Source organism: Ambystoma mexicanum, chromosome 7p (genome assembly GCF_040938575.1).
Source record: "Ambystoma mexicanum isolate Mex_15411 chromosome 7p, UKY_AmexF1_1, whole genome shotgun sequence".
Taxonomy (NCBI): Eukaryota; Metazoa; Chordata; class Amphibia; order Caudata; family Ambystomatidae; genus Ambystoma; species Ambystoma mexicanum.
Window position 1 is genome coordinate 175,185,974 of NC_090939.1, and position 27,958 is coordinate 175,213,931.

The following is a 27,958-nucleotide window of genomic DNA, read 5'->3' on the forward strand; positions in this document are numbered from 1 at the left end:
ACTGATGTGCCCTGGCCTAGACAGTGCTCAGGCACCACATGCAGGCGCTCGGTAACTGCGTTGATGGGCACACTTCCGCTTTTGGGTGAGGCGTGCATTCCAGCACCAGCCAGTTAATCCAGTGACAGGGACTGGTTTTCAGGAATACGGGGCAGCCATAGGCCCAGCTGGATCACGAGGCCGTGCGGCCGCCAATATCATGACTGGCCAATAAATAACCCAGAGTGCCAAAACCTGCCCTAGAACGTCTTCGATTGGAGCCAAGTCTGCCGCTTGCATCTAGGACCTCTGAGGCCACAAAGGGAACCTGTGCAAAACCTGCACGTCGCAGGTGTCACAGTCATTCACGCCACCGAACATCATGTCATTCAAACTCTATCCCACTGTCAACTTAACCCATCCGAGTTTAAGCTTCAGGTGCAAGTCAAAAAGTCTCTACTTTCAGCGGACAAAGTTGGGCAATCGCTGATGGGACACAGAACAAGACAACCAAAGATCAGTGCTTCGATTGGGCTTGAGATGGGTGAAAAGGCTAATTCAGGAGCTTTTCACAAGTCTCTCATGCTACCCTCACTGTAGAGAGGAGTTTGGCAATGATTAAGAACAATGAGTGGCCCTTACATCGGGTAATTTTAGCAAAAAATACATTGAAACACTAGTATCCGTGCAACACAGGCCCCAGGCAACTAATGTGCTGTTCATCAATTCAATTAAAAAAGGCTTTATCCGACACAGAGGTCTTTAGCACGACAGCATATACTACAACACAATTCAAGAATAAATATTGCACAAACATATATTACACTAAAATGTAAAATGTCTAAAAGCTCTCAGTTCATCTAGCACTAAAAACAATGTAAAACAAATAATCATAAAAGTACATAAAAAAGCTGTTAAATGATCTCTCCTGTCATTAAGTATCACACGAGCGTCTAGGCAGAGGGTTCCTTCGTAGGTAGCCATGCTGGGCAAATAATCTTCTCCACAAAATGGAGTCGACGGCCATTTTGCATAACAGTAAAGCTTCTGCTACTTTTGAAATACTGGGATGTTTAAAAGGTGGAAACAGAATAGCATAAAGTGCATTGCAGTTTCTACACAAGTACCACACAGTGGGCAGATGTCTAAGTTAGACTCCGTCCAATTGCGAGTGAATTTAGTAGCCTTTAATGTATCTGTCCTAAATGCCATGAAAAGTGCTCGTGCATAGGCTGGGGATATAAAATCAAGGGGTTCCTCGAGTCTGAGATCATTTTTCAGGGCCAGATAATGCCCCCCTGTGCTGTTTGTGTACTTAAATCATGCTGGTAAGATAGCTCCGTGGGTTGAGTGCTCACAGCTACGATCTGTGTATGATCTGCAGGTCGCAGGTTCAAATACTTCATTTCTCGTCAACTCATGCCTTTCATCCTTCCGAGGTTGATAAATGAGTACCAACTTCGGTTGTGTGATATTGTATGTAAATATGTTCTATGTAAAGCGCTTTGGTGAAAGCGCTATATAAATAACACATCATTATCCCTACATATAACCTGATCTTATTTAACTGTCAAAATACTGCTCTAATTGAAGCTTAAACAGGGTTGTATAACTCTGGAAATTAAGACGGTCGTGGTTGGACTGAAACACCTCCTAAAGTCGCATAAGGGAGGTAAATTGTCTTCAAGCAGGCATGAGGGGTAAAAAGGGAGGGCTAATGTCAAAAATACCTTTGCTATGCGAAGCAGAATAATCGTAGCTTTAAAGACAGAACGGTGGACTAATGAGAGGCTGCGATGTTGAGTTCAGTAGGGAAACAAGCAGACTAGTTATCCCGGCTGGCCCTTCTCCGTCTGCAAAATCTATGTCACGGGCAAGTTCCCGATTGCCGACGTGATCCAGGATTCCCCCAGAAATGAAGCACAGTGGCCTTCTTCAGCGATACACAGGCACAGCAACCAAATAAAATTTCCGCTAGATGCACCAGGGCCCATCGCGACAAACATTTGGCTTCAACAACAGTCTGCAACCTTTGGCTCGCCACATGTTTTGGATGACAACTCCCATGAGCCCTAGCCGTGATAGTTACGGATGAAGGATCATCATAGTCGTAATCCAAAATGTCTGCAGATCCTTGGACTCCTAGGACATGTGAATACTGGGATGATCCCACTGCAGGCTTATCTGCTTGTTGAAACCAGACAGACTTTGAGGTGAAACTCCTATTGACTGACCATCACACTATAATGGCTAAAGATGATGCAAGACTCTGGTACATGAACCTCAATTAGATGATCGCTTTTGCATAACAATGGTAGGGAATGAAATTTGCTCATTCTTGGAGAAAGTTTACGAGGTCAAACCTACAGGAAAAGCAGCTTTGATAACTTAAAGCTATGCTGATTTTAGGAGCTTACTAGCATGGCTTTCCACAACCAAAAGTTACCCTAAAACCTAGCCGATCTTGGGGGGCAGACTTCCAGGAGACACTTGTAGTACGTAAGCCACCCGACTGTATTATATATTCATCTCAAAATTCAGATTAGCACTGTAAACTTTCACTACATCTTCACATGGAAAGAGCACACCTAGGACTTTCAATGGAAAACAGACCATGAGGATCTGGCAGAGGTGCATTTCCGGCATCGAGACACTATTCTGCACGTTTGCTTGTTTTGATGTTAAAGCTGCTTTAAATGCCGATTTATAGAATACTAGTGTTAAAACCTGTGTACACGGTCCAAAGTGCGTAAAGAAAGAAATGTTCAGAGTGGGATTATATTATGTAGTATATTTGATTGTAATTGACTGTAATCCATGTTTAAAGAAAAACATTTTTTTAGGTTTTCATTAATACAGTAGGACCACTATATTTCCTAAGGCAACAGCTCCCTCTAGCAGTGACAACAGGTGAAGCAGGCAGTGTCTACTGTGCATGACTGCATCGGACAAACATACACAGGGCCTTGTATTAAATAGGATACTGGTGTACAGGCCTATTTACAAGGCCAAAGTGCAGGTTTCTATTAACACAGTAGGACTACAGCTCCCTCTAGTGGTGATATTGTTGAAACACACATTTCGCCTGGAAGATTAACATGAAGACTTATTGTTGTATGTGTAAGGCAACAGCTCCCTCTATCGGTGATAACAGGCAAAGTGGGCAAGATAACTTTGGACAAACATAAATCTGGCCTTTTATTATATAGTATGAAAGCATGTGATTTGATTGCAAAAAAAGATCACAGCATTTTTATTAATCCATGGATAAGGTGCTCTGAAACTACTATGATGTTGATTTGGCACAACATAAAAGTGTATTAACATAACATAACAGAGAGACAACTCTAAATAAGTTCAAAAGTTTGACCTTAACTACACATTAGGGCTTCTGGAGCTGCTACAGAGGAAATGGGGCGCATGGGAATTACCATCATCAGACTCAACACGATACCCAGGTGTTTACTGTTCACGAGGCGGTAGAAGGGCAGTAGTGTGATGCCCAGGAATTGAGGCAGACTCTGCATGGTCTGAGGTTTTAAAGGAGGTAGAATACTTTGGCTCGCCTAGAGGACAGTGCCGCATGAACGAGATGCACTTACCTTTCTTTTTCCACCAGGGCCCTTCGGGGATGGAGAAGGAGAGGTCCTTGAACTCGATGTTCACAGCCGGCCTCCGGGGCAGATAAGAGAACCTCTGGGCTTCTGTTAGACTGTTGTCAACAGTTCTTGCGTGTCCATTAAGCAGAGGGGTCTCCTGGCTACCAATTCCATTCGAGACCACTTCATCCACCGACACACACACCGACTTGGGCTCCGCCATTGCGATAGATGGACTGTTGGTGTTCTATGGAAGCGAAGGAGAGTTGAGTCAGATGGAAGCAATGAAAGAATGGGCATGGCGTGTCACCAGACAGGTCTCAGGTTACAAAGTGCACAACACTGGCATGGAACCACTCTTACAATTAGTGACTCTCCTCCACTGGACATGTGGATGCACGTGGCTGGCTGGTGGCTGTGCATTCTGATCGCTGAGCTTGGGAGCCGAAATTATATAGCATCTACAATATTTGCATCACAAGCAAACAATGACGGTAATCCCTGGTCATGCATACATGAGGATTGGATTTACGTGGTTAGCGTATTTTTACAATGTTAACACACTCTGTAGAGCTACTTCATAATAAAAAATCCAAAACCATCAACATGAGGTTAGAGCCTTTCATAACCTGAGCAAAAAACTGCCACGTGCATTGTGGACGGGGCAGATTTGAACCATGGATGGAAGAACATGCCACAGAATACACACTCACAAATAGCCACACGTGCAGTGGCTCCTATTGGCCACATGCTGACACAAGCCAGCCCTGTGCCCTCCACTTTTGTGGGTGGGGGGGTGAGGGGCACATTGCCGTGGGGGGCCCTGAAAGTCCCCTGCAGCTCGTCATACTCAGTTATTTCCCAGTAATAAAAGGTTGAAAATGAAATGATGTACATCATAGCCAGTCAGATAGCACAATGAGCTGAGCGCCCGTTTCTGACATCTGTTTACAGCCTGGGTTCGAATCCTGGCAGGGCCAACTCAACCTTTCATCCTTCCAAGGTTGATATAATTGAGTACCACGCTGTGGGATAATGATATCAACTCTTAGTTCAGCCTGCGGGATTGCAGCGCTATATAAAACTAGATATTATCAAATCTTATGATGTGCGGGAGAGTTTGTGGATTACAGCAAAAATGAGTGGAGCAGGTGTCAGAATTTAATTTGTGTGGGAGGATTTGCAATGCAGACGGGTCAAAAATGAAGTTTTCTTTGTTGTTTTTCTTATCTTACCTTTTTATCTTCTTTTCTGATGTTGCAAATTTAATATTGCAAAAAAATGGTTAATTCAATTTTAATGTAAATAAATAAAAAATGAAATGGTGTGGATGATCTGTGCTGTGTGTAACGCGCCAGCAAGGTAGACATGGGTCATAAATGAAGATGTGTGGATGTGTTGTTGTGAGGGGCTCTATCACAAGTGATTAGGGTGGTTGAGCATCAGTGCGAGGCGCTCGAGAAAGGCAGTTGGGGGTCACAAATAAAGTTGTGGGTGTTAACATTGGGGGAAGCGCTCCAGCAATGCAGACACGTGACCATTTGTGTGCGAGGCACCGGAAACGCAGACCGGGGTCAAAAATGAACCACTGCAAGTAGGCCCTAAAGGGTCCCAAATTAAGTTGTGCGGAGGAGCATTAGGATGTCTGGGGCCAGCAATGCAGGGAGTTGCGCGCCTTAGCACTGGTGCCCTGTGCAGAGAGGGTTCGGAAATGAAGTTAGGAGCTTGGGGAGTGTGAAGCTCGCACCTGGTCCTGAGAGGTGCAGGTGAATGCTGGCTCGGCGTTCACATATGGGGGTTTGGGGGAGTTCAGGCCTTTGGTCACATGATCGGCCATCAGTCCCAGGGGGAATGGGCATGCGCGAGGCCGCCTGACCCTCTTCCTCTCGAATTGTGCACAATCTTAAGTGGTTGGTTTTCCGTCAACCCCACGTAGTGCAGCAAAGACCTCTGTGAAAGATGAACATTGGCAAACCCAGTGCTAAGGAATGAAATATTGGCAGCCAGCGGCCAGGCCCGAGAGGTGGCCAGTTTGTTGCGAGAGCCCTGGGAAGCGTCAGCTGAATGTTCTTTCCCACAGGAACCCTTTGATACAAAGTGCGCACACGGTGGCATCGCTCGTCTCCATCGCTTCCGGCGGATCCGTGGGCCTTTTCTCAAGACCGCGCAAAAGGCGCTTCTCGTGGCCGCCCCCAACCCATCATTATTCAATTAGAAAGCAGCTGCGAATGAAGCAGGGTGATTTGTGTGGAACATGATGTCATCAAGCGGCAGCGAGAAGCGCGCGTCTGCATTAACCGCATGAACATTAGCAATAACAACACTTTCCCGCGAGAGCCATTTCTGTTGGCTGTTTTGCATAATTTAAAAAGAAAGTGATTCGGTGCCAGAGCCCAACTGGTAGCGATTCCCCGCCACCACCAAAGAGCCACAGCCCAAGCTGGTAGCGATTCAGCGCCAACACCCAAGGGCCGCAACCCAAGCTGTTAGCGTATTGGCACCACCACCCAAGGGCCACAGCCCAAGCTGGTAGCGTATCAGTGCCACCACGCAAGGGCCACAGCCCGAGCTGGTAGCGTTTCGCTGCCACAACCTATAGGCCGCAGCCCAAGCTGGTAGCGATTCGGCAACACCACCCAAGGGCCGCAACCCAAGCTGGTAGCGATTCGCGACACCATCCAAGGGCCACAGCCAGAGCTGGTAGCGATTCGGTCACACCACCCAAGGGCCACAGCCCGAGCTGGTAGCAATTCAGCACCAACACCCAATGGCCGCAACCCAAGCTGGTAGCCATTCGGCACCACTAACCAAGGGCCACAGTCCAAACTGGTAGCGATTTGCTGCCACCACACAAGGGTCGCAGCCCAAGCTGGTAGCAATTTGGCACCACTACCCAAGGGCCACAGCCCCAACTGGTAGCGATTTTCTGCCACCACCCAAGGACAGCAGCCCAAGCTGGTAGAGATTCACTGCCAAGACCTAAGGGCTGCAGCCCAAGCTGGTAGTGTATCAGCGCCACCACCCAAGGGCCAGAGCCCAAGCTGGTAGCGATTCAGCGCCACCACCCAAGGGCCACAGCCCAAGCTGGTAGCGATTCAGCACCACCACCCAATAGCCACAGCCCAAGTTGTTAGCAATTTGGCGCCACATTCCAAGGGTTGCAACCCAAGCTGGTAGCGATTTGGCGCCACCACCCAAGGGTCGCAGCCCAAGCTGGTAGTGATTTGGCGCCACCACCCAAGGGTCGCAGCCCAAGCTGGTAGTGATTCGGCACCACCTCCCAAGGGCAACAGCCCAAACTGGGATTGTCGTTGCAGACTCCTGGAGCCCAAACTTAAAAACAATGCACTGCATCCCGGTTCATTGTCAGATTGTCACAGCATGGCCGACTTCCCTGTTCTGCGCCAAATTCTTTATTTTCCCCTGTGCTATCGGAGAAATCCTTTCCGGCTGTTACCCTAGAGCAGAGGTCTGCCACCTTTGGCTCTCCAGATGTTTCGGACTACAATTGCCAAGATATCTGGCTATTGACTATGCTGGTTAGGGATGATGGGAGTGGTAGTCCAAAACATCTGGATAGCCAAAGGTTGTAGACCCCTGCTCTAGAGTCATATTTAGAGGTGATGCGTAACATCACAAAACATGTACATGACATCACAGATCACGAATAAATAATGGCAACCCTTATAGGGAATGTTGCAACGAGTGCATAAAGTCACGCTGATGCTGGCAAAGTACTTAATAGTGTTGCATGGAAAGGGGCACGCAACGTTGTGCTGGGTTATACGCATGTTTCTGGTAATTATAGAATCCCCGAACCTCTCATTTCACTTCAGGGGTCTGAGGGACTTCTGATAGAAGAGAACCCCGAAGCTAAGTGAACCCTGGTGTTCATGGGCAACCATCTAAAGTATGCCCCCCTCATCGTCCATTTTCCACCACCCTGTGCCTTCTCCATTTAGCAGCAAGCAGTACGGGGGATGGGGGAGCGGGGGTAGGGAGAGAGGGGCTTTCAGAGATGAGCGACATATGGACAACTTAGGCCCAAAAAATAAATTGCTGGGGCCCTGCAACTCTCCCCCACCTCCTCCTATGGTCACCCGCTTACTCTCGCCACAGGATGGGAGACTCAAGGAGGCAGGGCAAACGCTGTATCCCCAGCTGTGACGTCACACCAATGGGATAGGATGCCCTATTCCACTGGCACGTCATCGTATGAGTATACATCATTTGGAAACACCTGCGTGCACAACAAGCTTTCTGTGTAACATCATCACATTAGACATTATACTTCGACCCATGTATGATGACACGTTATTTATGGAATTGGGAAAAGTAAAATGCTAGACCGTCCTATTAAGGAACGCGTGAGGACCCAGCAAGAGGCCGCTAAAGGACTCCAATAGAATACCACGCGATCTGTTAAGATCTGGAGAGAAATCTGTTCCTGCACGCAGAGTAGCGGAGCACACATTAAGGCTGGACCGGAGGGGTATGCGGAGAGAGGCTCGGGTATAACGCGGGCTCCGTGACCCTGCTGTCTGCAACCATGGGAGATAAAAGAGGGGAGGCGACAGTGGACAGTCAGGGTGCTCGGGCGGAGATTTAGAGGTCCAAGAATTGTTTGGATGTTTATATTTGGGGGACACTGCTGGTTCTGGGGTTCCAGGTCAGCTAAAAGGTTAAATACACGATTACTCTTTCTTGGGAAGTTGGTCGGATTCCGGCCATCAGAGAAAGAACGGACCTAGGAGACACGGGTCGCTCTTAAAGTTGGAGTACATGATACTGTATTTTCAAATCATGCACCCCTTGAAAACGAGGGTGTGTTTGTCTCACTCTCTTGTGTGAGCCCGTGCAGAGGATGCTCACTCGACGTGCACAATGCACGCTCATTCATGCGTTTGCAATCGCGTTGACACACACGTATTCCGCCCCAGTGCCACCTTTAACTTCCCCAATGCCTCCTTATAATGGATCGCTCCAGGTGGCTCAAACACGCGGTGCCAGGTCCTCTTTCAGAAACAGTCGGTTGCACAACATCCACGAAATCTAATCCTGTACTTCACGACAATTGCAAAGCTCTCCACGCAACCAAACACCACTTCAGAAAAAAACAATGACCCACATACATCTCAGTTCCAATAAAGCAGCAGGCGCGAAAAACAACATATGCCTGAAAATTACATACTATTTGCGTCGACCTCCCAAGCTGTTCAGAAAGCGCCCGTTTCTCTCGCCAAGAGTGTGGTTTTCCCTTCAAAACACAGACCAAATTCCAAAACACTGCACCGGGGTTTGAGCTGCGCGCTGCTATCACTCAGCGGAGCTACTGCGCTCTCACGCCAGAAGATGCGGCTGGGGAGGACTGCGCATGCTCAGGACATCTCATAATCCTTATGTTCCTGCCCGCTGGAGGTAACTATCGGTCAAAGCAGAGCGAGCATCTGTCCCAAAAACCGAGAGGAGGCAGCGGGCTAAGGAAAGGAGGCAGGTCGGCCAGGGGACTGACAGCCAGCCACATTCCCTCATTATAAGTCAGTCACCCGCATCTCTTTCCGGAATGACGGCCGTGCTGCAGACCGCAGTCACGTTTCCGAGGTGTCTATTGCCCGTCTAGCTACTTGCTGTCAGCATCTCCGACGATTCATGATTCATTCAAAAACAATCCCTGCAAAAAGCATTCCTGCAATTAAATCGCCACCAACACATGCACGTCATCGCCATGCATCCTGATGTGACATACTTTTACACATGACGTGCACTTTCTTCTCAAGGATCACGTTCCCGCCGAAAGTGAGCAACTCTGGTGCGCGATGTAGCTTAATAATACGTAGCGGATTTTATATAGCGCTTCCTGCCTGAGGTGACTGCAACTACGTAGCGCTCTGAATAACCCATGTCAGCATTATCCAACTACACGAAGCTCAGGTCAGGTGGAAGGCAGAAGCGGGTGGGTGAAAGGTTGAGTCGGTCAATCAGCGGGCGCCTAACCAATTGAGCTACCTTGACAACAACACTGCAGGGACTTTGCTTTTTTGTTATTGTTGCTGCAAATTGCAGATTGCCGCATTTTATTGTGTACATGCATATTGTCATTCGGAAATGGATTTACCTAACATGACCAAAACAACATACATTTGACAGACGCCTGATTAACAGAACGTTTTCCTATGGGATTGCGCCATTCTAAAACGCTTCTGTGAATCAGGCGCCAGATGCTCAGTTGTGCCAGCAATTACCTCACTGTGCAGTGGGCACAGTACCAACCGATAACAGTACCAACCAATAACATATGCAATACCGTGCACGGCCAGGCAACAACAAAGTGTTCAGTTGTATATATATATACAAAAAAAAATGTCCAGAGTCTATTTGCAACTGTCGTTTTGCAGTGATGAATCATATGAGTGACAATAATGTTCTCTTAACGCTTGCTTTCGATCTTTTCCCACTTATCATGCCATTTCAACAACGAAAAAATAATCTCACTCGTAGTGTGCATTACTCCCGTGAAATATTAAGACCCACGCCACTAATACACGTATTCTCATAATAACTCACAATAAGAAAAAAAACAAGAGGTGTGTAAGCTACCTGGCATTAAATCATTCAATAAAAAAAACACTTCATATATATAATTTGAATTACAATTTTACATTATGCATATATATAAAACAAAAACAAAGTCTTGGAAAAAAAACGTTCCCCTGAAATGTAAAAGAAGTAAAAGAAAGATAATAAATAGGTTGAAGGAGTTGCTTAGGGCACACAGGAAGTGCGCCGAAAGACAGGCGCGCGCACTCACCGCGGCCGTGCCTACTGAGAACGCTGCCATCAGACAGGCCATACCCCGCGGATGTTGAGTCTGCGCTGCTCTGCTCGACTGTCGGTGCCACGCTCGTGCCCCTGCCCGCTGACTCCGGTGACAGCTGCTGCCGCTATGTGTTGTGTACACAAACTCCATCAACGCCGCAGCTAGTCGACGGCGACGTCACCGCTCGCCCACGGCAGCCATTGGGTGAAAATCCGCAAGGGGCGGGGCATCGCCGGTACAGACGCACGTGCTTTTTGTTTTGGCCCAGGTTGTTGGCGTCGTCACTATAACAGAATGGAGCACATACTAAGAGTCGCACCAGAGGGCTATTCCGAAACACGAATTGAAGTAATTCGAACAGAAATTGGTTGTGTGAGATTTCTCTATTGGTTCAGTGTTGTGATCAGGGACGGCGTCTGGACCTTTCCATCATTTCAAAGGAAAGGAACCTCAAGCTTCAGGTGGGCCCACACCACTGCCCCAATATTGCCAGTCAGCACTCTAATGACACAGCAATGTATTTTACATATTACTTATTTTGGGTCTTACAGTGTGTGCTTTGCTGTGCCCGCATTACAAGCTGCGTTTGCTGAAGCCGTCTGGCCATCACTTCTATTGGGGAAAAAATAAATGTTATCATCTCGTTGCCTTTCAAAGCTGGTTCCTCTACGTCAGCAACGTGCTTACAAAGAAGGGTTCATTGCCCGATGCATAGCTATTCAGCAGCATTCACTGCTTCAGCCCCTTGTTGGCTCACCATCTCGTGATCATTGGCGGCTATTAAACTTATCTTTATCTCCATTGTAATGTATGCCTCTCATGGGTGCCTCAGACTGCCTTCCACTCGAAGCAGGGGGCGGGGCGTGAAACCCTCATGTTGAAATGGGCTCGCACACATCTTCAGCCGGGCCTGAGTGTGATGTATTGAAAATATTGCCCCTCGCTGTAGTGTTTTGTGCTTGGGCACTGACGTAGGACAGGAGTTGGAGTACCACTGGTGAAACAGAGCTTTACTGATAACCTTAGAATTAAGTCTTAAACATAATCTAATGGATGTAAGAGTTGAAGGATTAAAGTTTGTGGTGAGTGTTGTATGGTCTCTTCAATAGACATGGTCACGGCTGAGTCACCACGTTAGGGGAATAAATGGGCGTCACGTGCACCACGCAAGCAGTGCACCAGCAGAGCCCGGAACTACAAGACCTGTCTCAGCGTGATTATTAAGTACAGTGTTACATCCCAGTACGTTGTTGCTCCTCCTCCCCCCAGCAATGGCAACAAGGTGGTCGCAGAGGCTGTGATGGTGGTCACAGCACGCCTGAACTCAGTGGGTGGCTCTGTGTCTCCGGTGGCTTTGGCAGTACGCACAGTCCTGTGGGAGACCCGGCGCATCTGACTGCACTCGCCCAGGCCGGCCGGCGGTCGGCGTGCTGAGCCTGTGTCAGGGAGTGTGCTGCTACACGCACGGCCTGCCCTGTCCTTACAGCCACGGCCAGAGCTGGGTGTGCCTCTGAGGACAGAGAAAGCCCAATCCTGGGCCACCACAAGATCAGTTATGCCTGGAATTACCTGCAGATGTTGCAGCTCCATAAAGGAGTGCTTGTGCGCCTTCTGAACTATTTATGCTTGTTTCTTTCTCCGGTGGTTAACCGTACACTGGTGAAGCGGTCTATCCCAGACGGTAACTGGTGATCACGCCCATACTGAAAGGGGTCGAGTACAATTCCCAGTGAATTTCGCACTTCTGTGAGGATGTTTTGTAGGTGCTTGACATTTTGAGAACTGGTGAACCACAAGGTGGTGCTGAATTGGTCCCTGGGACTCATACCACGTAATGACTAATGAAGATGAGGAGGCACTGGATGCTGGCAGGATATCCAGAGCCCAACATTCACTTTCTCTGTTTGTTGAATTTGATGTGTCAGGCTCACCCTCAAGCCTTGTTCCATGATGGAATATGATATGATATTTGATATATATAATATGTATGTGTATCGAGAGACTCGAAATTTATTTGATGCCACAGGGGAGTTGAATGACCATGCCAAGAAATCCAATTAGCTCTACTCTGTGGGCCAGGCTATGCACAAGGTCTTTAAGACTCTTCGTCTGGTGGACAATTCGTATGCAGCGGCCACTGCTGCACAAAGAGAATATTGTACAACGATGGTCAATGTTGACTATGAGAGGTTTGTGATGTCAGGGAAACAAAAGGAAGAGGAAACTCTTGATGTTTTCCAGAGAAGGCTAAGACAGCTATAATTTCCTTGTGCTTTGGCTAATGAGGAGGAGGAAGTCCGACAACATCTCATCCAGGGTTGCTTTTCAGTGAAGACGAGGAGACAACTATTGAAGGAACCTGGTATCATGCTGGCGAGAATATTAGAGCCCGTCCGGTCGCATGAGTTGGCTAATGTGAGGGCATCCACGATGGATGCTACTGTAGAGGAGGAGACATCTACATCATCAGTAAGCCCCGCCCCTTCTCCGCCATATTGGGAGAAGACCAAAGCCATTCAGTGTCTGACACCTGCTGTAATGGCAATACAGCAGCAAGTGTTTTAGATGAATTTTCTGCTCAGACAACCATATTGAATGTATCCTCGAATCAACATAAGAGACATAGATTTGCAACAACCATTTAGCAAAGACCTGTAAACAGAGTCAGGCTGGAGGCCAAATGACATCATGAAGAGACAACACAAGGACGCTCTGACGGTGAAGATATGATGAGACAATATATGAATACCGAAGAAAGGATATGTAACTGATGAAACATAGATGTAACTCAAAGTAGATGCACATGCGAATGTGAAGAAATCACATGGAACTAAAGAAGATAAAGTGACAAGAAGTTTGATTGGTGTACATAGGCTGAAACACAAGGAATATGAAAACATATAGACATGTTGAGGTAGAAAAAAGGATGCGGGCAAAGCTGCCATTATTAGAAGATGGACAACTATGTTGTCTCGTATACATTGTGTGGGGTGCAAATTCAGCCCCAGAGAGAAAAGGCCCTGCAAGGGCACTATTGAGATTAAAACTGGCTGATGGATGAGACCAAATGGAACAGGCAGGCCAGCCCAAAACACGTACTTTTCAACATGAGGGCAAGCAAATGTGAACAATGAGCTTCTCTCAACGTTACCAAAATGGAAAGGCATTCACCTGGTGGAGAGCATGCCTTAGAAATGAATACTGCTGAAAGTGCCCAATGGATTCCAAAAGACATGTGTTGCTGCATATGCTGACTTCATGTAAAATGGAAAAATGCACATTTTGGCTGAGTATCTCAATTTCTGACCTCAGAGACTGTTGGCTGGTGCCCCCCAGGAAAACAGATCTGTTTCAACTAAATCCAAAGAAATACAACAGTTTGCAGATCAAAATTGTGGAAGGGTCAGATAAGGCAGCCAACAGAACTGACCATGTTAGGACTGTCATGGCCCCAATAAAATGCTTCTCAGGGAATCCTAATGGAACTTCAAAGACTGTTACATAAGCATCTCTGCCAACCTGCATAAGCAGATGTCCAAGTCATGTGACTTTGAATAAAATTAAACTGTTTGGGTTTGGTCAGGATGTGAAACCGGAAGTCCCATATGTATGTATTGCCACAGGATTAACATTGGGCACCTTTTCAATAATGATAGGAGAACCATGCGTCGTAATGGGCTCATTCAGGACTCATATTAAAGATCACAAAAAGCCTGTTAGTTCAATATACATATTAACCAAATGCAATGTGGGCAATGTGAGTTAGAGATGAAAATGGGTTTGTGATACTCCTATAAATCAGAAAAATCCATAACTTGGTGAGCTGATAGAAAGAAAAATGAATGTGTGTTTTGTGAAGTCTGATATTTATAACTATTTCCGCTCAAGAAAAACCCACAAAAAAAGACAGCTCCTTACAGGAAGGACATGCCACAATAAAACTAGTGTTCCCCAATTCATCATAACTTGTAGAATTCAAAAATATATATGTGTATGCAGTTATCTGAATGAAGATAGTTGCCATGTAGTGACATTTTGAGAAAAACAAATATCTAAAAGAAAAAGTGTCATTTGAAATGATGCATTGCTCTGCTCCGCTCATCAACCATAATCCAGATCTCCTAAACTCCTTGTCCTATTGGCTGGTAGTGGTCGGATTGGTGGGAGGTGGAGGAAGAGAGATGTCCAAATCGAAGTGTGGGAATATTGGAAATGTGTAGTTGTGATCAGAACTATATAATATTAATTTCCAATCTGAAGAGTGGTTGCCAAAGACCACCGGGGTACTACCTTGGCAGGGGAACAGAGCTAAACCAAGGCCTACATAGAAGGAGAGAGAAAAGAGGACCCTGCGACACTTACTGGAGGGACCTTGCTGTGAATAGAGGCATTAGGTGTGAGATGCCTACCAAAAGAGGGTCTTAAAATCTGGCTGGCCTCCAGAGCTGAGAATAGAGACCTTCTATGTAAGTAGATATATCCCCAAAGCTGTCCATTGTGTTGGGAACTACCTGCCTTAATCCTTTCCATTTAATTGTGGGTTAGGTGGTGAAACTGTGTGGGCACTTAGCACATTTAACTAACGTTAATTCAATTAATTGCCATATAGGAAAGATCGCGGGGTGAGTTTGGTTAACATTCGAAACTAACAAATCTCATTCCCAGTGTGTTACAGCCACTATAGTCGATAAAGTAATTAGGTGACCCTATTTTCTCATTTATTCCCAAATCAAAATCTCAAAAAGCTCTGCATATACTTTTTAATTAAGTGTGTCCCAAAACGAGTTTTCTATTTCCTTCCAATACTCCAATACCCTGCCTTTCTTTTGAATGTGTGTGTTCCAAAACTAATTTTCCCATTGAGTTTATTTCCCAAACCCTGTCTTTTCGAATAAAAATCCAAAACGAAATTCCCTATCTATTCCCACTCCCCTTGCCTTTGAACTATGGGCTGTCACAGATGACTGATGCCTAGCAGATTTGGGGGGTGAGGGGCTGGGAGAAAAGGGCATGTTGATCAATGAAGTCAAGATTGTGCATTATTAAAGTGTCTTATGTGTGAAAGTGCAGAGAAATCTCATTGTGCTGATTTGAAATTCAATTTGTGTTGTTGCAATTGAACGTCTATTCAAAAATACATGTTGGTCACAGTGATCAAACACATTGCATACGTGGTTATTGTGTTGTGTCACTGAGTTGGTGTTTTGTGTTATTATAGAGAACTTACTATCAACTGTGTAAATGTCAATAAATCTATACTATTATCTCTATTCACCGGCCTGGTTCATTGGTGATACAGGTGGTATCAGTTGAGTGGTATTATACAGGTTGGAGACCTAACCAAATTAGAATCTGCTAAGTGCTTTGTTGTGGGACACCTTGTTTGGGGCTGAGGAACTCCCCGAGTTGAGAATGACAGTCCAATAAACTGTGACAAATTGTGGTCTTGTGCTGGTAATTGGTTGATATTTGTGACATGTGACATTTGCACTAGCATCAGACTAGTCATTCGGGTGTAATTGCATTACAGTTATAGAAAGTTATGTTTGCATTGTTAAGGTGCCATGCAGACATGAACCCTGGGCTCCAGGGAGCTCTATAGGGAAAACATAAGATTGAACAAATTGATTTTAACTTGTCATTGTGAGATGTTGCCCGTGTATAGAGAGTGTATAGGGTTGCAGAACACATTTCAAAATGAGCACATTGAAATCAATGCTGCCAGGAAGCACCTTCTATCCAAATTATATATTAAAGATGAAAGGTTGGAGGAAGAACATGAAAGGTGGCAATCTAGAATGATACAGGAGGCTACCTCTATAAACCCTGACATGTGGCAGGATAATGGTCTGTTACATCAAGCTCCAACAGAGGATTATATGACACAGACTACTAGAGATGAGCAGACTAAAATGTTTCAGTTTACAGTTTATATGTACTTTCATTTGTTGATAGAGGAAGAAAGACATCAGCACAGTCCGGCCTGGGTGGAGAATCAGACTGTGGTGTTGAATGGAGCCCAGCAGGAACTCAGTAGTTACAAAATAAAGCACAACAGAGCCATACTTTAGGGTTAAAAGAAGAGAGCATCATTGAGCAGCTCAAAAATGTGTTAAAAACACAGTAACAAGAACATGCAGAGCGTGAAATTCAGTTTTCTGCACTGTAAGATGAGCATAAAGAGTGTGCAGAAAATCTGAGCGCAATGCAACACAAGCTATATGACCAGGCTGCTCATAATATAGTCTTATTGGAGGACATTATTGCATGCCAATCACAAATAAAACAATTGAAAACTGAAAATAATCAATTAATTATCAAAGGGCTTGAGTCCCAAGGTGATTTTTATCAGATGCACCAAGATTTGAACGCCTTGAGACAACAGAAAAAGCAGTTGAAAAAGGAGAAAGACCTATTAAAACAAGAGAATAGTGTCCTTTCTCAGGAAGTGCCCCAGGTAAAGATGGATGTAGAGAAAAGTGAGTCAGGTTCTGAAGAAGTGACCAGCATTAGGCGAGAAAATGCAGAATTAATGGAGCATTTTAGGCAAGCAGAGGCTGACCTATTGCAGGCAGCATCGTTCAAAAATGCATAAGAGTAAGAGATTAGTCTTTTGAAAGTAAAATGATCTGAATATGCGCGCACAATGCAAGCCTCACAAAATGAAAATAAATCCAATTACAAAGAAATCAAGGGATTAAAAAATCGATTGATGGCCCAAAGTAAAGTGCTCAAAGCCACTCAAGCACTTGTGTCAGATTTAAAAACGTAGGTCTCTGCATCTGAGCAAGAGATAAGAACCGAGAAAAACAGGTGTGAGAGATTGGGAGATGAAATAGCAAGATACAAACAGGCTTTGAGGCACCCTGATCAGTCAGGGTATGGAAATGTGCCCTCTGATCATGGAGCAGTGATCTCTCTACCAAGGTCCTCAAGCCAATTAACCACTTTATATGTCCAGAGAGCAGTTGACCTCATGCATACCACTTATCAAGAACAGGGAAACGTGAGACAACTGGAGTTATCCAGGCCTAGCCCAACTGAGCCAGAACGCCAGTCCTTATCAGATGTTAATGGATATTCATCTCTACCAAGCAGAAGGGAAGGTGGCTGGACCAGTGGGTCCTGGGAAATCAAAAACACCCTAGCAAGTACTACTGACAATGAAGACTCCTATGATGAAAAGATCAGAGAGTTGGACTGGCAGAAAATGAAACTGCATAGGTACCACTTAGTCCACTTTGCAGAAAGAGAAGAGCCAGCATTTTGGGCCAGAAGGAGCATCTTGAAAACCTTCACACATTCAGGGAGATGGGGGATTTCCCCACCATATGTGGAAGGAGTGATAAGGAGGATGAGTACTCTCCTGTGAAAAAAAGCGATTACAAGGGAAATTACCCTGAGAGTTCATGGCACCACCGAAGAGAAGAGTCCAGACCCCGTAATTCTGGGAGGCTTTCTCGGTCTCATAGAGGTAGAGAGTGCCTAGAGGACAGGGAAGGGACCACAAACAGTAGCAGCTCTGAGTCAGATGGTGAGTGGACTCAGGTGCGGCGGAAAAGGAAGTCTGCCAAACAGAAGAAAGGTTTGGTGAAAGACCCAACCCGACAGATAAATGCCATAAAGAGCTTCATGAATCCCTACCACAAGGATACAAAATATTCGGTATGTGAGCATTTATAGCTTTATGTACAAATGAACACATCATTTGGAATGAAACATGATGGGAATTGTAGGGAGTTTGTCAAATGGACATTCTACCCGAATACTCCAGCTTCTTTGCAACGTTGGAGGATCAAGATCACTATAAATGGTCGACCTACAAGGTGGCCACCTCGAAAAATAATTCTACTCAAAGAAACCCACAAGAGGCCCACAAGCTGCTATACAACCTGCAGTGTGGGGAAGACCTGGCGCCTAGAGAGTTTGTGCAGGATTTAAAACAAGCTTTTGCCCAGTTTTCTAGGTGGGTGAAAATGAATAGTAGGTAGTTCATCATTCCATATTTTCATGCACTCCCTAAATATATAATGACTCAATTAGTGAGATACTTTCATGAGTATAGGACCATGTATTGGATGATTGAACAGGCCACCAGGATCTATGAGGTCCAAAAGCCCTCTGAAAGTAAAAATGACCATAAAACCCCTAAGCACTCTACTACAACTGCCGCTGTGAAGGTGGCAGAGGTAAAAACTACCCCTCCATTGTATCTGGAGACGGGGAGGCCTAAAAATCCTACTTCTGCCAACAAACAGAATGAAAGGCAGAGGAGACCCTCTGATCCAGCCCAATCGAATGGTAGTCAGGCAGCATACCAGACCAATGGTCCATCTGATGCTGCCACCTATGTAAGTCCAAGATACAAGGATAATAGGCCTATCCTGGGGTATGGCCACACTCCCCGGGCATAGTGGGGGGCCTGACCAGGTAAGTACTGCCCCAGGAAACCTCCCTCCAAACTTCCCTCTGGAAAGAAGCATAACTCCACCTCCCAACCTATACATCTTCCCCAGGTACCCCCGAACCAGAATTTACAGAATAATCCCCCTCTCTCTCCCCGCTTTCAGGACAATAGAGTCCTGAACTCAGGAGAAGGGAGAACTAGGATGGAAAATTATGGGGGAAACTTCCAAATAAATAAAATAAATAAATATCAATACACAAACTACTCCAGGCGAAGGGGCAGTTACCCTTTCTGGGGGCAGCAAATGTATGACTCAAGACCTCCCTACATACCAGAAAAAGTTTCACAACTGGAGCGACAGGTCCAACAACTAACCCAAGACCTGGGTCGCATGCTGAGGGCTCAGTCGAACAGTCAACTGGAACCTGCTGCCCAGAATAACCCAACATGATGTCTGACGCCCTGGGGGGAAATGACTGGAAGAAAATTCTGATAACCAATAGGTTCCTGAGGAGGAGGCCCAGGTGAAGGGGAGATGCACAGCTCTAGCAGAAGCTTCCTTTCCCACCGGAGCAAACCCCTGGAAACATCTGAGCCTGAATATGAATCTGCTACCCTCAAACAGCTGAAATCTAAAAAACCAAGGATAAGTAGGAGAAGACAAAAGAAAAATAACTTGGTGGAGGAACACAGGATAATCCCTTTTGAAGGAGAAGAATCTCTGGAGGATTCAGATAAGGAATTCTTCTCTTTCATGGATGCAGGAATCCCTCCCAAATTGGGACATTGACCAGCAAGCACCGGGTGTGGATGAGGATGGGGAGGGAGTAGTTGTTGCACGGCGGCCTGGGCGCCATGCACCAGATGGACATGCGGTGCGCCAATCAGTGCTTGACAATTTCAAATGAGAGACAGGGATGCAGAGGGTGGAATGGTGGCTGTACTCTGGGCACTGGGATCGTGTACATATGGACACATGGTGTGGTGGTAGATGGACACTGTACACTGTAATGCATTGAATGGACACACACCACATAACCAATGTCCACTCGTGATTTCTTTTTTAAACACAACAATTGTATTGAACAGTACTTTTCGGCGTAGTGAATTGGCCCTCCACCACCACCCCTCCCCCCACAACTCACCCAAACACACCCCCTCCCCCCTCTGCCCACAATTCCCCCACACACTCCCTCCTCCCTCCCCTCCCCCCACAACACCCCACACACCCCATCCCCCTCCCACTCCCCCCACAACACCCAACACATGATGTGCAATGCACGTCATTCTATGCAATATGAGTCCGCACATGCAGGCTGCCCCTGCTACTGGCAGCCTCTGTCAGCCTCCGGGGGCTGCCATATCAGAGCGCCGCGTGGTGCGTGTAGATCTACACACGGGGCTCTTTTGGGTTGAGCTGGTAGATGACGCTGTGCCCGCATGTTCCACTGTTGGGGCATGACGCTGCACATCCAAGGCCTGTGCAATCCTGACAGGACCTGCATCACCACTGATAGCCCCTTGCATATCAGCCTGGTATTTGTCTCCATGGCCCCTGTCATGGTGGCAGTGTTGTCACGTGCCTCCTGCCTTGTCAAGGCACCATCAGCAACATATTGCTAGATGAGCTCTGTGAGCTCCTGCTGCTTCCCCTCCATTCGGGCAATGTGCCCCTCTCCGTCCTAGATGGCTGTGGAGGTGGAGGGGACAACTGCCGAGGGGCCCAATGCAGGTCTGTCCTCTGGGGGCTCCAGGCCTCTTGGATGGCCTCTCCTCCTGACTGGTGCAGAGGGGTGCTATCTGGGGTGCTCAGTGGGGTGTGCTGGGGGATTGCAGGGGGCTCGGTGTGCGTGCACCATCCCTGGACTGGTTGTTGTCCTCAGGTAAGCATTCCTCAACCTGGCATTGTCCTTCATCTCCACTCTGGGGCGCTGAGACAGCTGCCCCCCCCTATGGAGCTGTTTGCACCTCCTGTGTTCCTTCTAGTGGTTTTGTGGCAGTTGTTTGCTGCCCCTGTGCCTTGCATGTTGTATTGGTTTTGGTTTGGGTGGCAGTTGTTGCTTGCTAATGGCCTTTGATGTGGATGGCCTGGTGCCGTCATCCCTGGCCGTGGCCGTTTTTGCTGGTGTCCTGGCCTGTGCCGCAGTATCCTCACCATCGCTGTCGGCATCTGTGCCTGTGGGGGACCAAGAGAGGCACGGCATCAGTGATGGTTGTACATGCATCATGCATACATTGGTATTGGTGCAGTCCTACGCATGTGATGAATTGCTATCTTGGAGTTGTGGCATACAGGTTGCTTTCTATATGGGGTGGTTATTCAGGCATACGTCAGCTTCTCACATGTGTAAGGTGGTGTATGCTGTGTGATATGCCTTTGTGTTGTGGACGGTGTGTAGTGTGACACATGCTGTTTAACTGTTTGTGGGGTGTGTTTCAGGTATGGCATTGGCATGCTGCATGCATGTTGATGTGACAGTGCTACTTACCTCCATCTGCCGATGACTGTACTCCACACTCCGTTTCTCTGACTCCCTCAAGGCCCTCCATGCCGATGGTACTGGGGCATGTCTCCTCCGATCTGGTGAGCTTGATGGGGGAGTGGGCCCCGCCACCTGTTGCTAGACCCTTGCTCCGATTGGCGGACAGTATGTTCCTCACATGGAGGCGTAGGTCATCCCACCGCTTTTTCATGTCTTTAACAGTGCGGGCGGTGGTGGCAATCACACTGACCTTTCTGGACACTTCCTCCCAGATCTCCTTTTTCTTGATTTGTGCAGGTCGCCTGAGGTCTGCTGCAAAAACCACATCAGCATTCTGTCGGCCAACATATTCAATTCATCTTCAGAAAAGCGCACCTTGCACTGAAGGAAGGCACCTTTCTTGATAGCCTTTGGCATTCTGGTGGAGATGTATGTGGTGGTTTGGAGATCCAGGTCCTGTGTGCGGAGGATTGCAATGGATTGTGTTTCTCAAGATGGCCGCCGTTGCATTTCCCATTCTGGCACGATGATGTTACTTCCGGTTCCGGAATTGCCGGACCCGGTATTTATGGGTGGACAGAGGCAGAGGAGTTGTCAGCGATTTACATGATGCTGCTAATGGGGGTTTGAGGGTCGTTAACGGCATGCCGGTATGGACGTTACTGGCATGCCGGTACGCACGTGCATACATTCTCGTAATCGGCCACTGCTAGCGGCGTCAGTGCTACTCGGACGTGATATTTAGGCCGATTCATGGAATTAATGTGTGCAGAAAATCTCCGCGCAAGCGTGCGAAAGCGTGCGAATCTCAGCGCAACTCCGGAAATCGCAGTGCAAGCGTGCGAAAGCCATGCACATCGATTCATGGAAGTTCGTGCGTGTGTTAATACTGGAATGTGCGCTATAATCCTGCGTGGCGCATGTGAGCGCACACGTCATCAACCGGCATGCGCTATGCGCACAGCGTAAGCGCACATAGCGCGGCGCACACAAAAAAAGTAGGCGGAACACGGGGAGTAACACGTGAAATGTGGACGTTACGGGGGAAGTACAGGAGGTAAATGCGCGGAATGCCCACACACGCGCCTACAACACGTATTCATGGAATCGAACAGGGGAAACGTGTGCATCAAAAAAGACACACTAATCCGGACACACGTATGCCAGCAGGAAGCAGGCGTACGCGGACCTGCGCAGCATAGAAGTGCGCACAAACAACAAACAAGCTGAGACACTACGATGAATATACCGTTCCTCGCAGCAGTGGTCGTGGGACACCGCAGGAGGAGGAGGATAGTCAGAGCCAGAATTTTTACAGCCAGGACCAGCCTTTTTGGGATGCCTGATGACCAGGTATATGGGAGGTACAGGTTTCCACCTCACATAATACTCGACCTGGTGAGTGAGTGGAAGGATAACCTCACATCACCCACCCTATGCTCCCAAGCACTGAGCCCCTTGGAAAAGGTGCTCAATGTACTGCACTTCTTGGCCACTGGTTAATTTCAGCGGACAAGTGCCATATGGGGGGGGGTGTCACAGGCCACGCAGTCACGCTGCCTACAGCAGGTGTTGGCCATCATGACTGCACGACCATCAGTCCGCAGGCACATATACCGGCCCAGAACACCTGCAGAAAGGCAGGCTGCCGTCCAGGATTTTTACGGGGTGGCACACTTCCCCAAACTGCTAGGTGCCATTGATTGCACCTATGTGGCTCTACATCCTCCCAGGGCAACTGAGCACATCTATAGGAACTGCAAGCACTGGCATTCCATCAACGTACAGGTAGAATGTGATGCCAAGGGAATCATCCCCTCAGTATATGCCAGCTATCCAGGGTCCACCCATGACAGTTTCATTTACAGAATGTCAACCCTAAACCGGGACCTAGAAGCTGGGCGGCATGGCGATACATGGCTGCTTGGTGAGTATAAATGCCTCTGCACATGCATGCATGTCGGATACTGAGTAATGTCACAACCCCACTAATGATACCCATCATCACCTCCCCAGGGGACAGTGCCTACCCTCTGAGCACCCACCTGATGACGCCAATTCGGAACCCCACCACACCACCCGAGGTAAGATACAACACAGCCCATATTGCAACCCGGGGCATAGTGGAGCGCACATTCGGAGTGCTCAAGTCACGCTTTCGCTCCCTTGACCGCTCTGGTGGGCAGCTGCTATACGCACCCCCAGTAGTGTGCAGGATCATAGTGGCAGCATGTGTCCTGCACAACATTGCAACCCGCCGGGGCCTACCGGTGGACATGGTGGTGCCCCCACATCCCCAACCACATGCACGGCCACAGCGCTTGGGAGGGGAAAGGGCAAGTGGTGAGACACTCCATATGCAGGTGGTGGCTAATTACTTCACCTAAAATCACACCCCTGTGGAGTGCACACAGCCCTGGTACATACCAGCTGACAATCAATGATGATGACATAAGGGACAGTCAACTGTCACAACCATACCAGCCTGAGATTGGTCACCTGTCATGATGCCTACCCCCAGGCATCCGGACCAAGCCCATCAGCCCCGGGAGCAGGCATCTAGACGTTTAGTAAAACCTCAGCAGCCCTGGCTAGGGGCTATCTGGGTTCAGTCCTGGCGCCTTAGGCGCCAGGCTCATAGTAGAAATCAGTCCTGGCGCCTAAGGCTCCAGGCTCATAGTCATTCCTTACCTCAGGCAGACCATGCTGCAAATGGTTCCAATCCAACATGAAGCCTGAAAGGGACTATTTTTCTACAGGGACTATTTTTTACTCGGGTGTGGTTCTAAGGACTTCTTACCTGGGACTACTTTTGAGGCTATTTACACCACGCCCGACCAGCAACACATGCTTCGCGTTATTCTGCATCCAGCAGCATAACGCTCAGCATGCCTGCAGCCTGCATCCAGTCTTCTGCCACGCCCGCCTCGAATCCGGTGCTCCTAAAACAAAGAGGAAAGAAAGGGACAAGGTTAGAAAACAAACTTATTTCTATTCCACACCTGATTCTGGATCCATCTCGTCTCCGGACCTGTAAAGAACATCATTTCTGCATGCGCCGCACCTCCAGCTGCAGCGCCGCGCCATACTCACCATTCTTCACAGCATCCTTCGGGTCGGCGCTGCCTCCATCATTTCTTCGCCGAACTTCGACACCTAGGAGACAAAATAAAACCACAAGGTGAGCTGAGGGAACCAACAAATATAATTCTTACCACCATAGACTTACCTGATTTACCACCGGAGGCATCCTTTTGTGACTCTCCATATTTTCACGTGCCGCATCTGTAAAGAGAGACAAAAAAACACGTTTTCCACGTGCAACATTTACCGGACAGCGACGGGTAACACAGACTCTTACCTGAGCGTCACCAGCTGCCACAAGAGCATCTTTTCACGAGCCAGCTGCAAGACAAGAAAGGAAGGGGGGAACAAGAGTGAACATCGGACATATTGAACTCTATGAACTTAATACTTACTGGTCCTCATCAGGAACCTCAGAGTCAATACTCTCCGGAACTCTCCCGAGCCTTCAAACCAGTGAAGTAACTGGAATCGACGTGCCCCTGCAAATCCACGCAGGATGGAGAGCTCATCTTTCAAGAATATAAGGTGAGATTGCTGTGAGGGCATTTCGGAGGTGATTAGTTGGGGAGGACTGTGGGGGTGCCATCACTTGAATTCACAAGTGGCTAAATCCATCTCTCCACTTGCAAGAGAATATTTCTACGGGTTAAGCAGACAAGATTAGGAGGACAGATCAAGTCAGTCATCGCTGCACTACGCATCACGTGGGTGGAGACCGCAGCTGTCCGGGTCCGACCGACGCCCCTGTGGGAGCCAGGTGAGCATAACAGAACGAAAAGCCTATCTACAAATGCCCACCCGGGCGTTATGGAAACCTCAGAAACCGACCAACTAGCGCTATTGTTAGGGGAACTTAGGGCAGAAGTGCACTCCGCGCGCCAAGAGACTAATGCCCTCAGGAGAGAACTGATTGTGTCAAAGGAGCGCACTGATGATCTTGCTAGACAATTACTGCAAAACCAAGCTGGGCAAACACCATTACCTGGACTCGGGGGGAATCCAACTCCTGTTTCATCGAGCAATCCTGTGCAAGTGGTTCTACCAGGGAGCATTCCTTTAGCTCCACCCGAACGTTTTGCTGGGGACCCAAAAAAGTTTGCCGTGTTTATGAACCAATGCCGCTTGCACTTTTTATGCAGACCTGGAGCTTTTCCAAACGACCAAACCAAAGTAGCCTTTGTACTATCATATCTTAGTGGCAGCGCAGCGATTGGTCAATTCCATTAGTTAACCAGGATGACCCTCTTCTTCGGGATTTTCAAGGTTTTCAATTGAGCATGGAAAGACTATTTGCCAGACATTCACAGGGACAGGCCCTGGATAACGAACTTTTATCATTACGACAAGGTAACCAGGATCTACTAACCTATATCCCCACTTTCAATAGGTTAGTGGTGGAAACCGGATGGCCAGAGGTAAAACGAATTATATTATTTCATCGTGGACTTCGGGGTGAACTCAAAGACGTTTTGGCCCAAGTTGTGAACCCACCTCAGGATTGTGCAGAATATATAGACTTAGTAGTCCAGTTAGACCACCGACTTCAGAATAGAAAGGCTGATCGAGCTAAGTTCGAGAATCGGGTATTGGTTAAACCCAATGTTACCCTCAAAGGAACAGATGTATCAGAACCGATGCAGATCGTGGGGTCAAGGGACCCTTAACTCAAAAGGAAAGAGAAAGAAGACGGCAGATGCAATTGTGTCTGTACTGCGGGGCCCCAGGACATTTTCTACGGGGATGCCCTATAAAAACATCTAAAAAAGTAGTCGGAGTTGCTGATAAAAATCAAACAGAGCCTGAGGTCCGCTTGCCAAACTTGAAGAAGGATACTCAGACCTTGCATTTCATCATACCAATGGTCCTTATAGATCCAAGGCAGCCATCACGTATGCACGCAGTTATGGCATACATTGATAGCGGGGCCATAGGAAACTATGTGGACCACGAGTTGGCTTCTAGGATAAATCTATCTCTCTGCAAAAAAACCACTTCGGATGTCATCACCACAGTCGATGGAACTGAAATTGCCTCTGGGCCTGTAACTCATTCCACCGCAGAGATGACACTATTGGGTCAGGATGGGCATCGAGAGACTATTGTGTTTGATTTAATCAAAGCCCCGCAGTTCCAAATAATACTGGGGATACCTTGGTTGGAAACACATAATCCTTGTATTGATTGGCGAGAGAAGAGAATAACCTTCCCGGATTGTGCACATACTTTTTACCCGAAAAAACCCTTGAACCAAGGCCTGGCCACAGTCGCTACTCCAGTCATGCAGTTAACTCAGGAATATCAAGAATTCCAGGATGTTTTCCAAAAGGAACAGGCAAACACCCTACCACCTTACAGGTCATACGATTGTCAAATCGATCTCATACCCGGTGCACAACCTCCATGTAGTAGGATCTATGCCCTTACGTAACCCGAAAACCTTCACCTACGACAATACTTGGACCAATAACTTGCTAATGGCTTCATTCGTCCATCCAAGTCCCCTGCATCTTCAGCTTTGTTCTTCGTGCCTAAAAAGGAAGGTGACCTCAGAACGTGCATAGACTACCACGCATTAAATCAGATCACGGTTAAGAACAGATACCCATTGCCTCTGATCCCCGAATTACTAGACCAAGTAAAGGACGCTTGCATCTACACTAAATTAGATCTCCGAGGGGCATATCATCTGGTACATGTAAAGAAAGGCGACTGATGGAAGACTGCTTTTCGCACTAAGTACAGGTTATTCGAATACCAGGTGATGCCCTTTCGGGTTGTGCAATGCACCAGCAGCCTTCCAGTATTTTATGAACGATGTCCTTCGTGAACTCATTGACGTCTGTGTTGTTATATACATAGACGATATTCTAGTGTACTCCTCTTCAGAATCAGACCATGTGAAGCACGTTCGTGCAGTCCTTGAGAAACTACGCCAGCACAAGTTATATGCAAAATTGGAAAAATGCGTTTTTCATGCTACGGAAGTTGAATTCCTTGGATTTATCCTGACTCCAAAAGGAGTCTGAATGGACACTCGAAAGGTGGACGCAATCCTCAAGTGGCCATCACCCAGTTCAGTTAAAGGGGTACAAAGCATGCTCAGATTTGCTAATTTCTACCGCAGATTCATTCCGGATTTCTCACATGTTGTACACCCTATCACAGCACTTTTGCGAGAAAACAAACGCTTCTTGTGGACCGAAGAAGCTGAAAAGGCCTTCCAAGAGCTGAAAGCGAAATTCACGTCTGCACCTGTCTTCAAGCATCCACGCCCGAACTTCCATACATAGTTGAAACTGATGCATCCAGTTTAGCCATGGGAGCTGTCCTGTCCCAGAAGAATCCTGAAACCGGTCAACTTCACCCAGTAGCATTTTGGACCAGAAAGTTCTCGGCACCCGAGTTAAACTATGCGGTTACCGATAAAGAATTATTAGCCATCAAATCCGCCTTCAAGGCTTGGCAGCATTATCTTCTCGGTGCCTGGCATAGCATTACGGTAATCACCGATCACCGGAACTTGCAGTATTTAAAAACAGCCAAGGCCCAATCATCGCGTCAACTTCGATGGGCATTGTTCTTTGCC

The 27,958-nt window shown here is 47.3% G+C and overlaps 1 protein-coding gene across 2 annotated transcripts in view; it reads right to left on the bottom strand.

The window, feature by feature from the left end:
- Positions 1-10,548, bottom strand: part of ABCG1 (ATP binding cassette subfamily G member 1) — a 133,550-nt gene extending 123,002 nt beyond the window's left edge. The window contains exons 1-2 of one of the 2 annotated variants that reach the window (XM_069636016.1): positions 10,387-10,548; positions 3,582-3,825 (exon numbers count right to left, since the gene is read on the bottom strand). In XM_069636016.1, the coding sequence (XP_069492117.1) occupies positions 3,582-3,825; positions 10,387-10,545 (403 nt within the window). In that variant the 5' untranslated portion in view covers positions 10,546-10,548. Of the gene's footprint in view, positions 1-3,581; positions 3,826-8,769; positions 9,080-10,386 lie in introns of those variants that run through there. The other variant, XM_069636017.1, reaches the window with a different exon arrangement.
- Between the last annotated feature and the right edge of the window lie 17,410 nt (positions 10,549-27,958).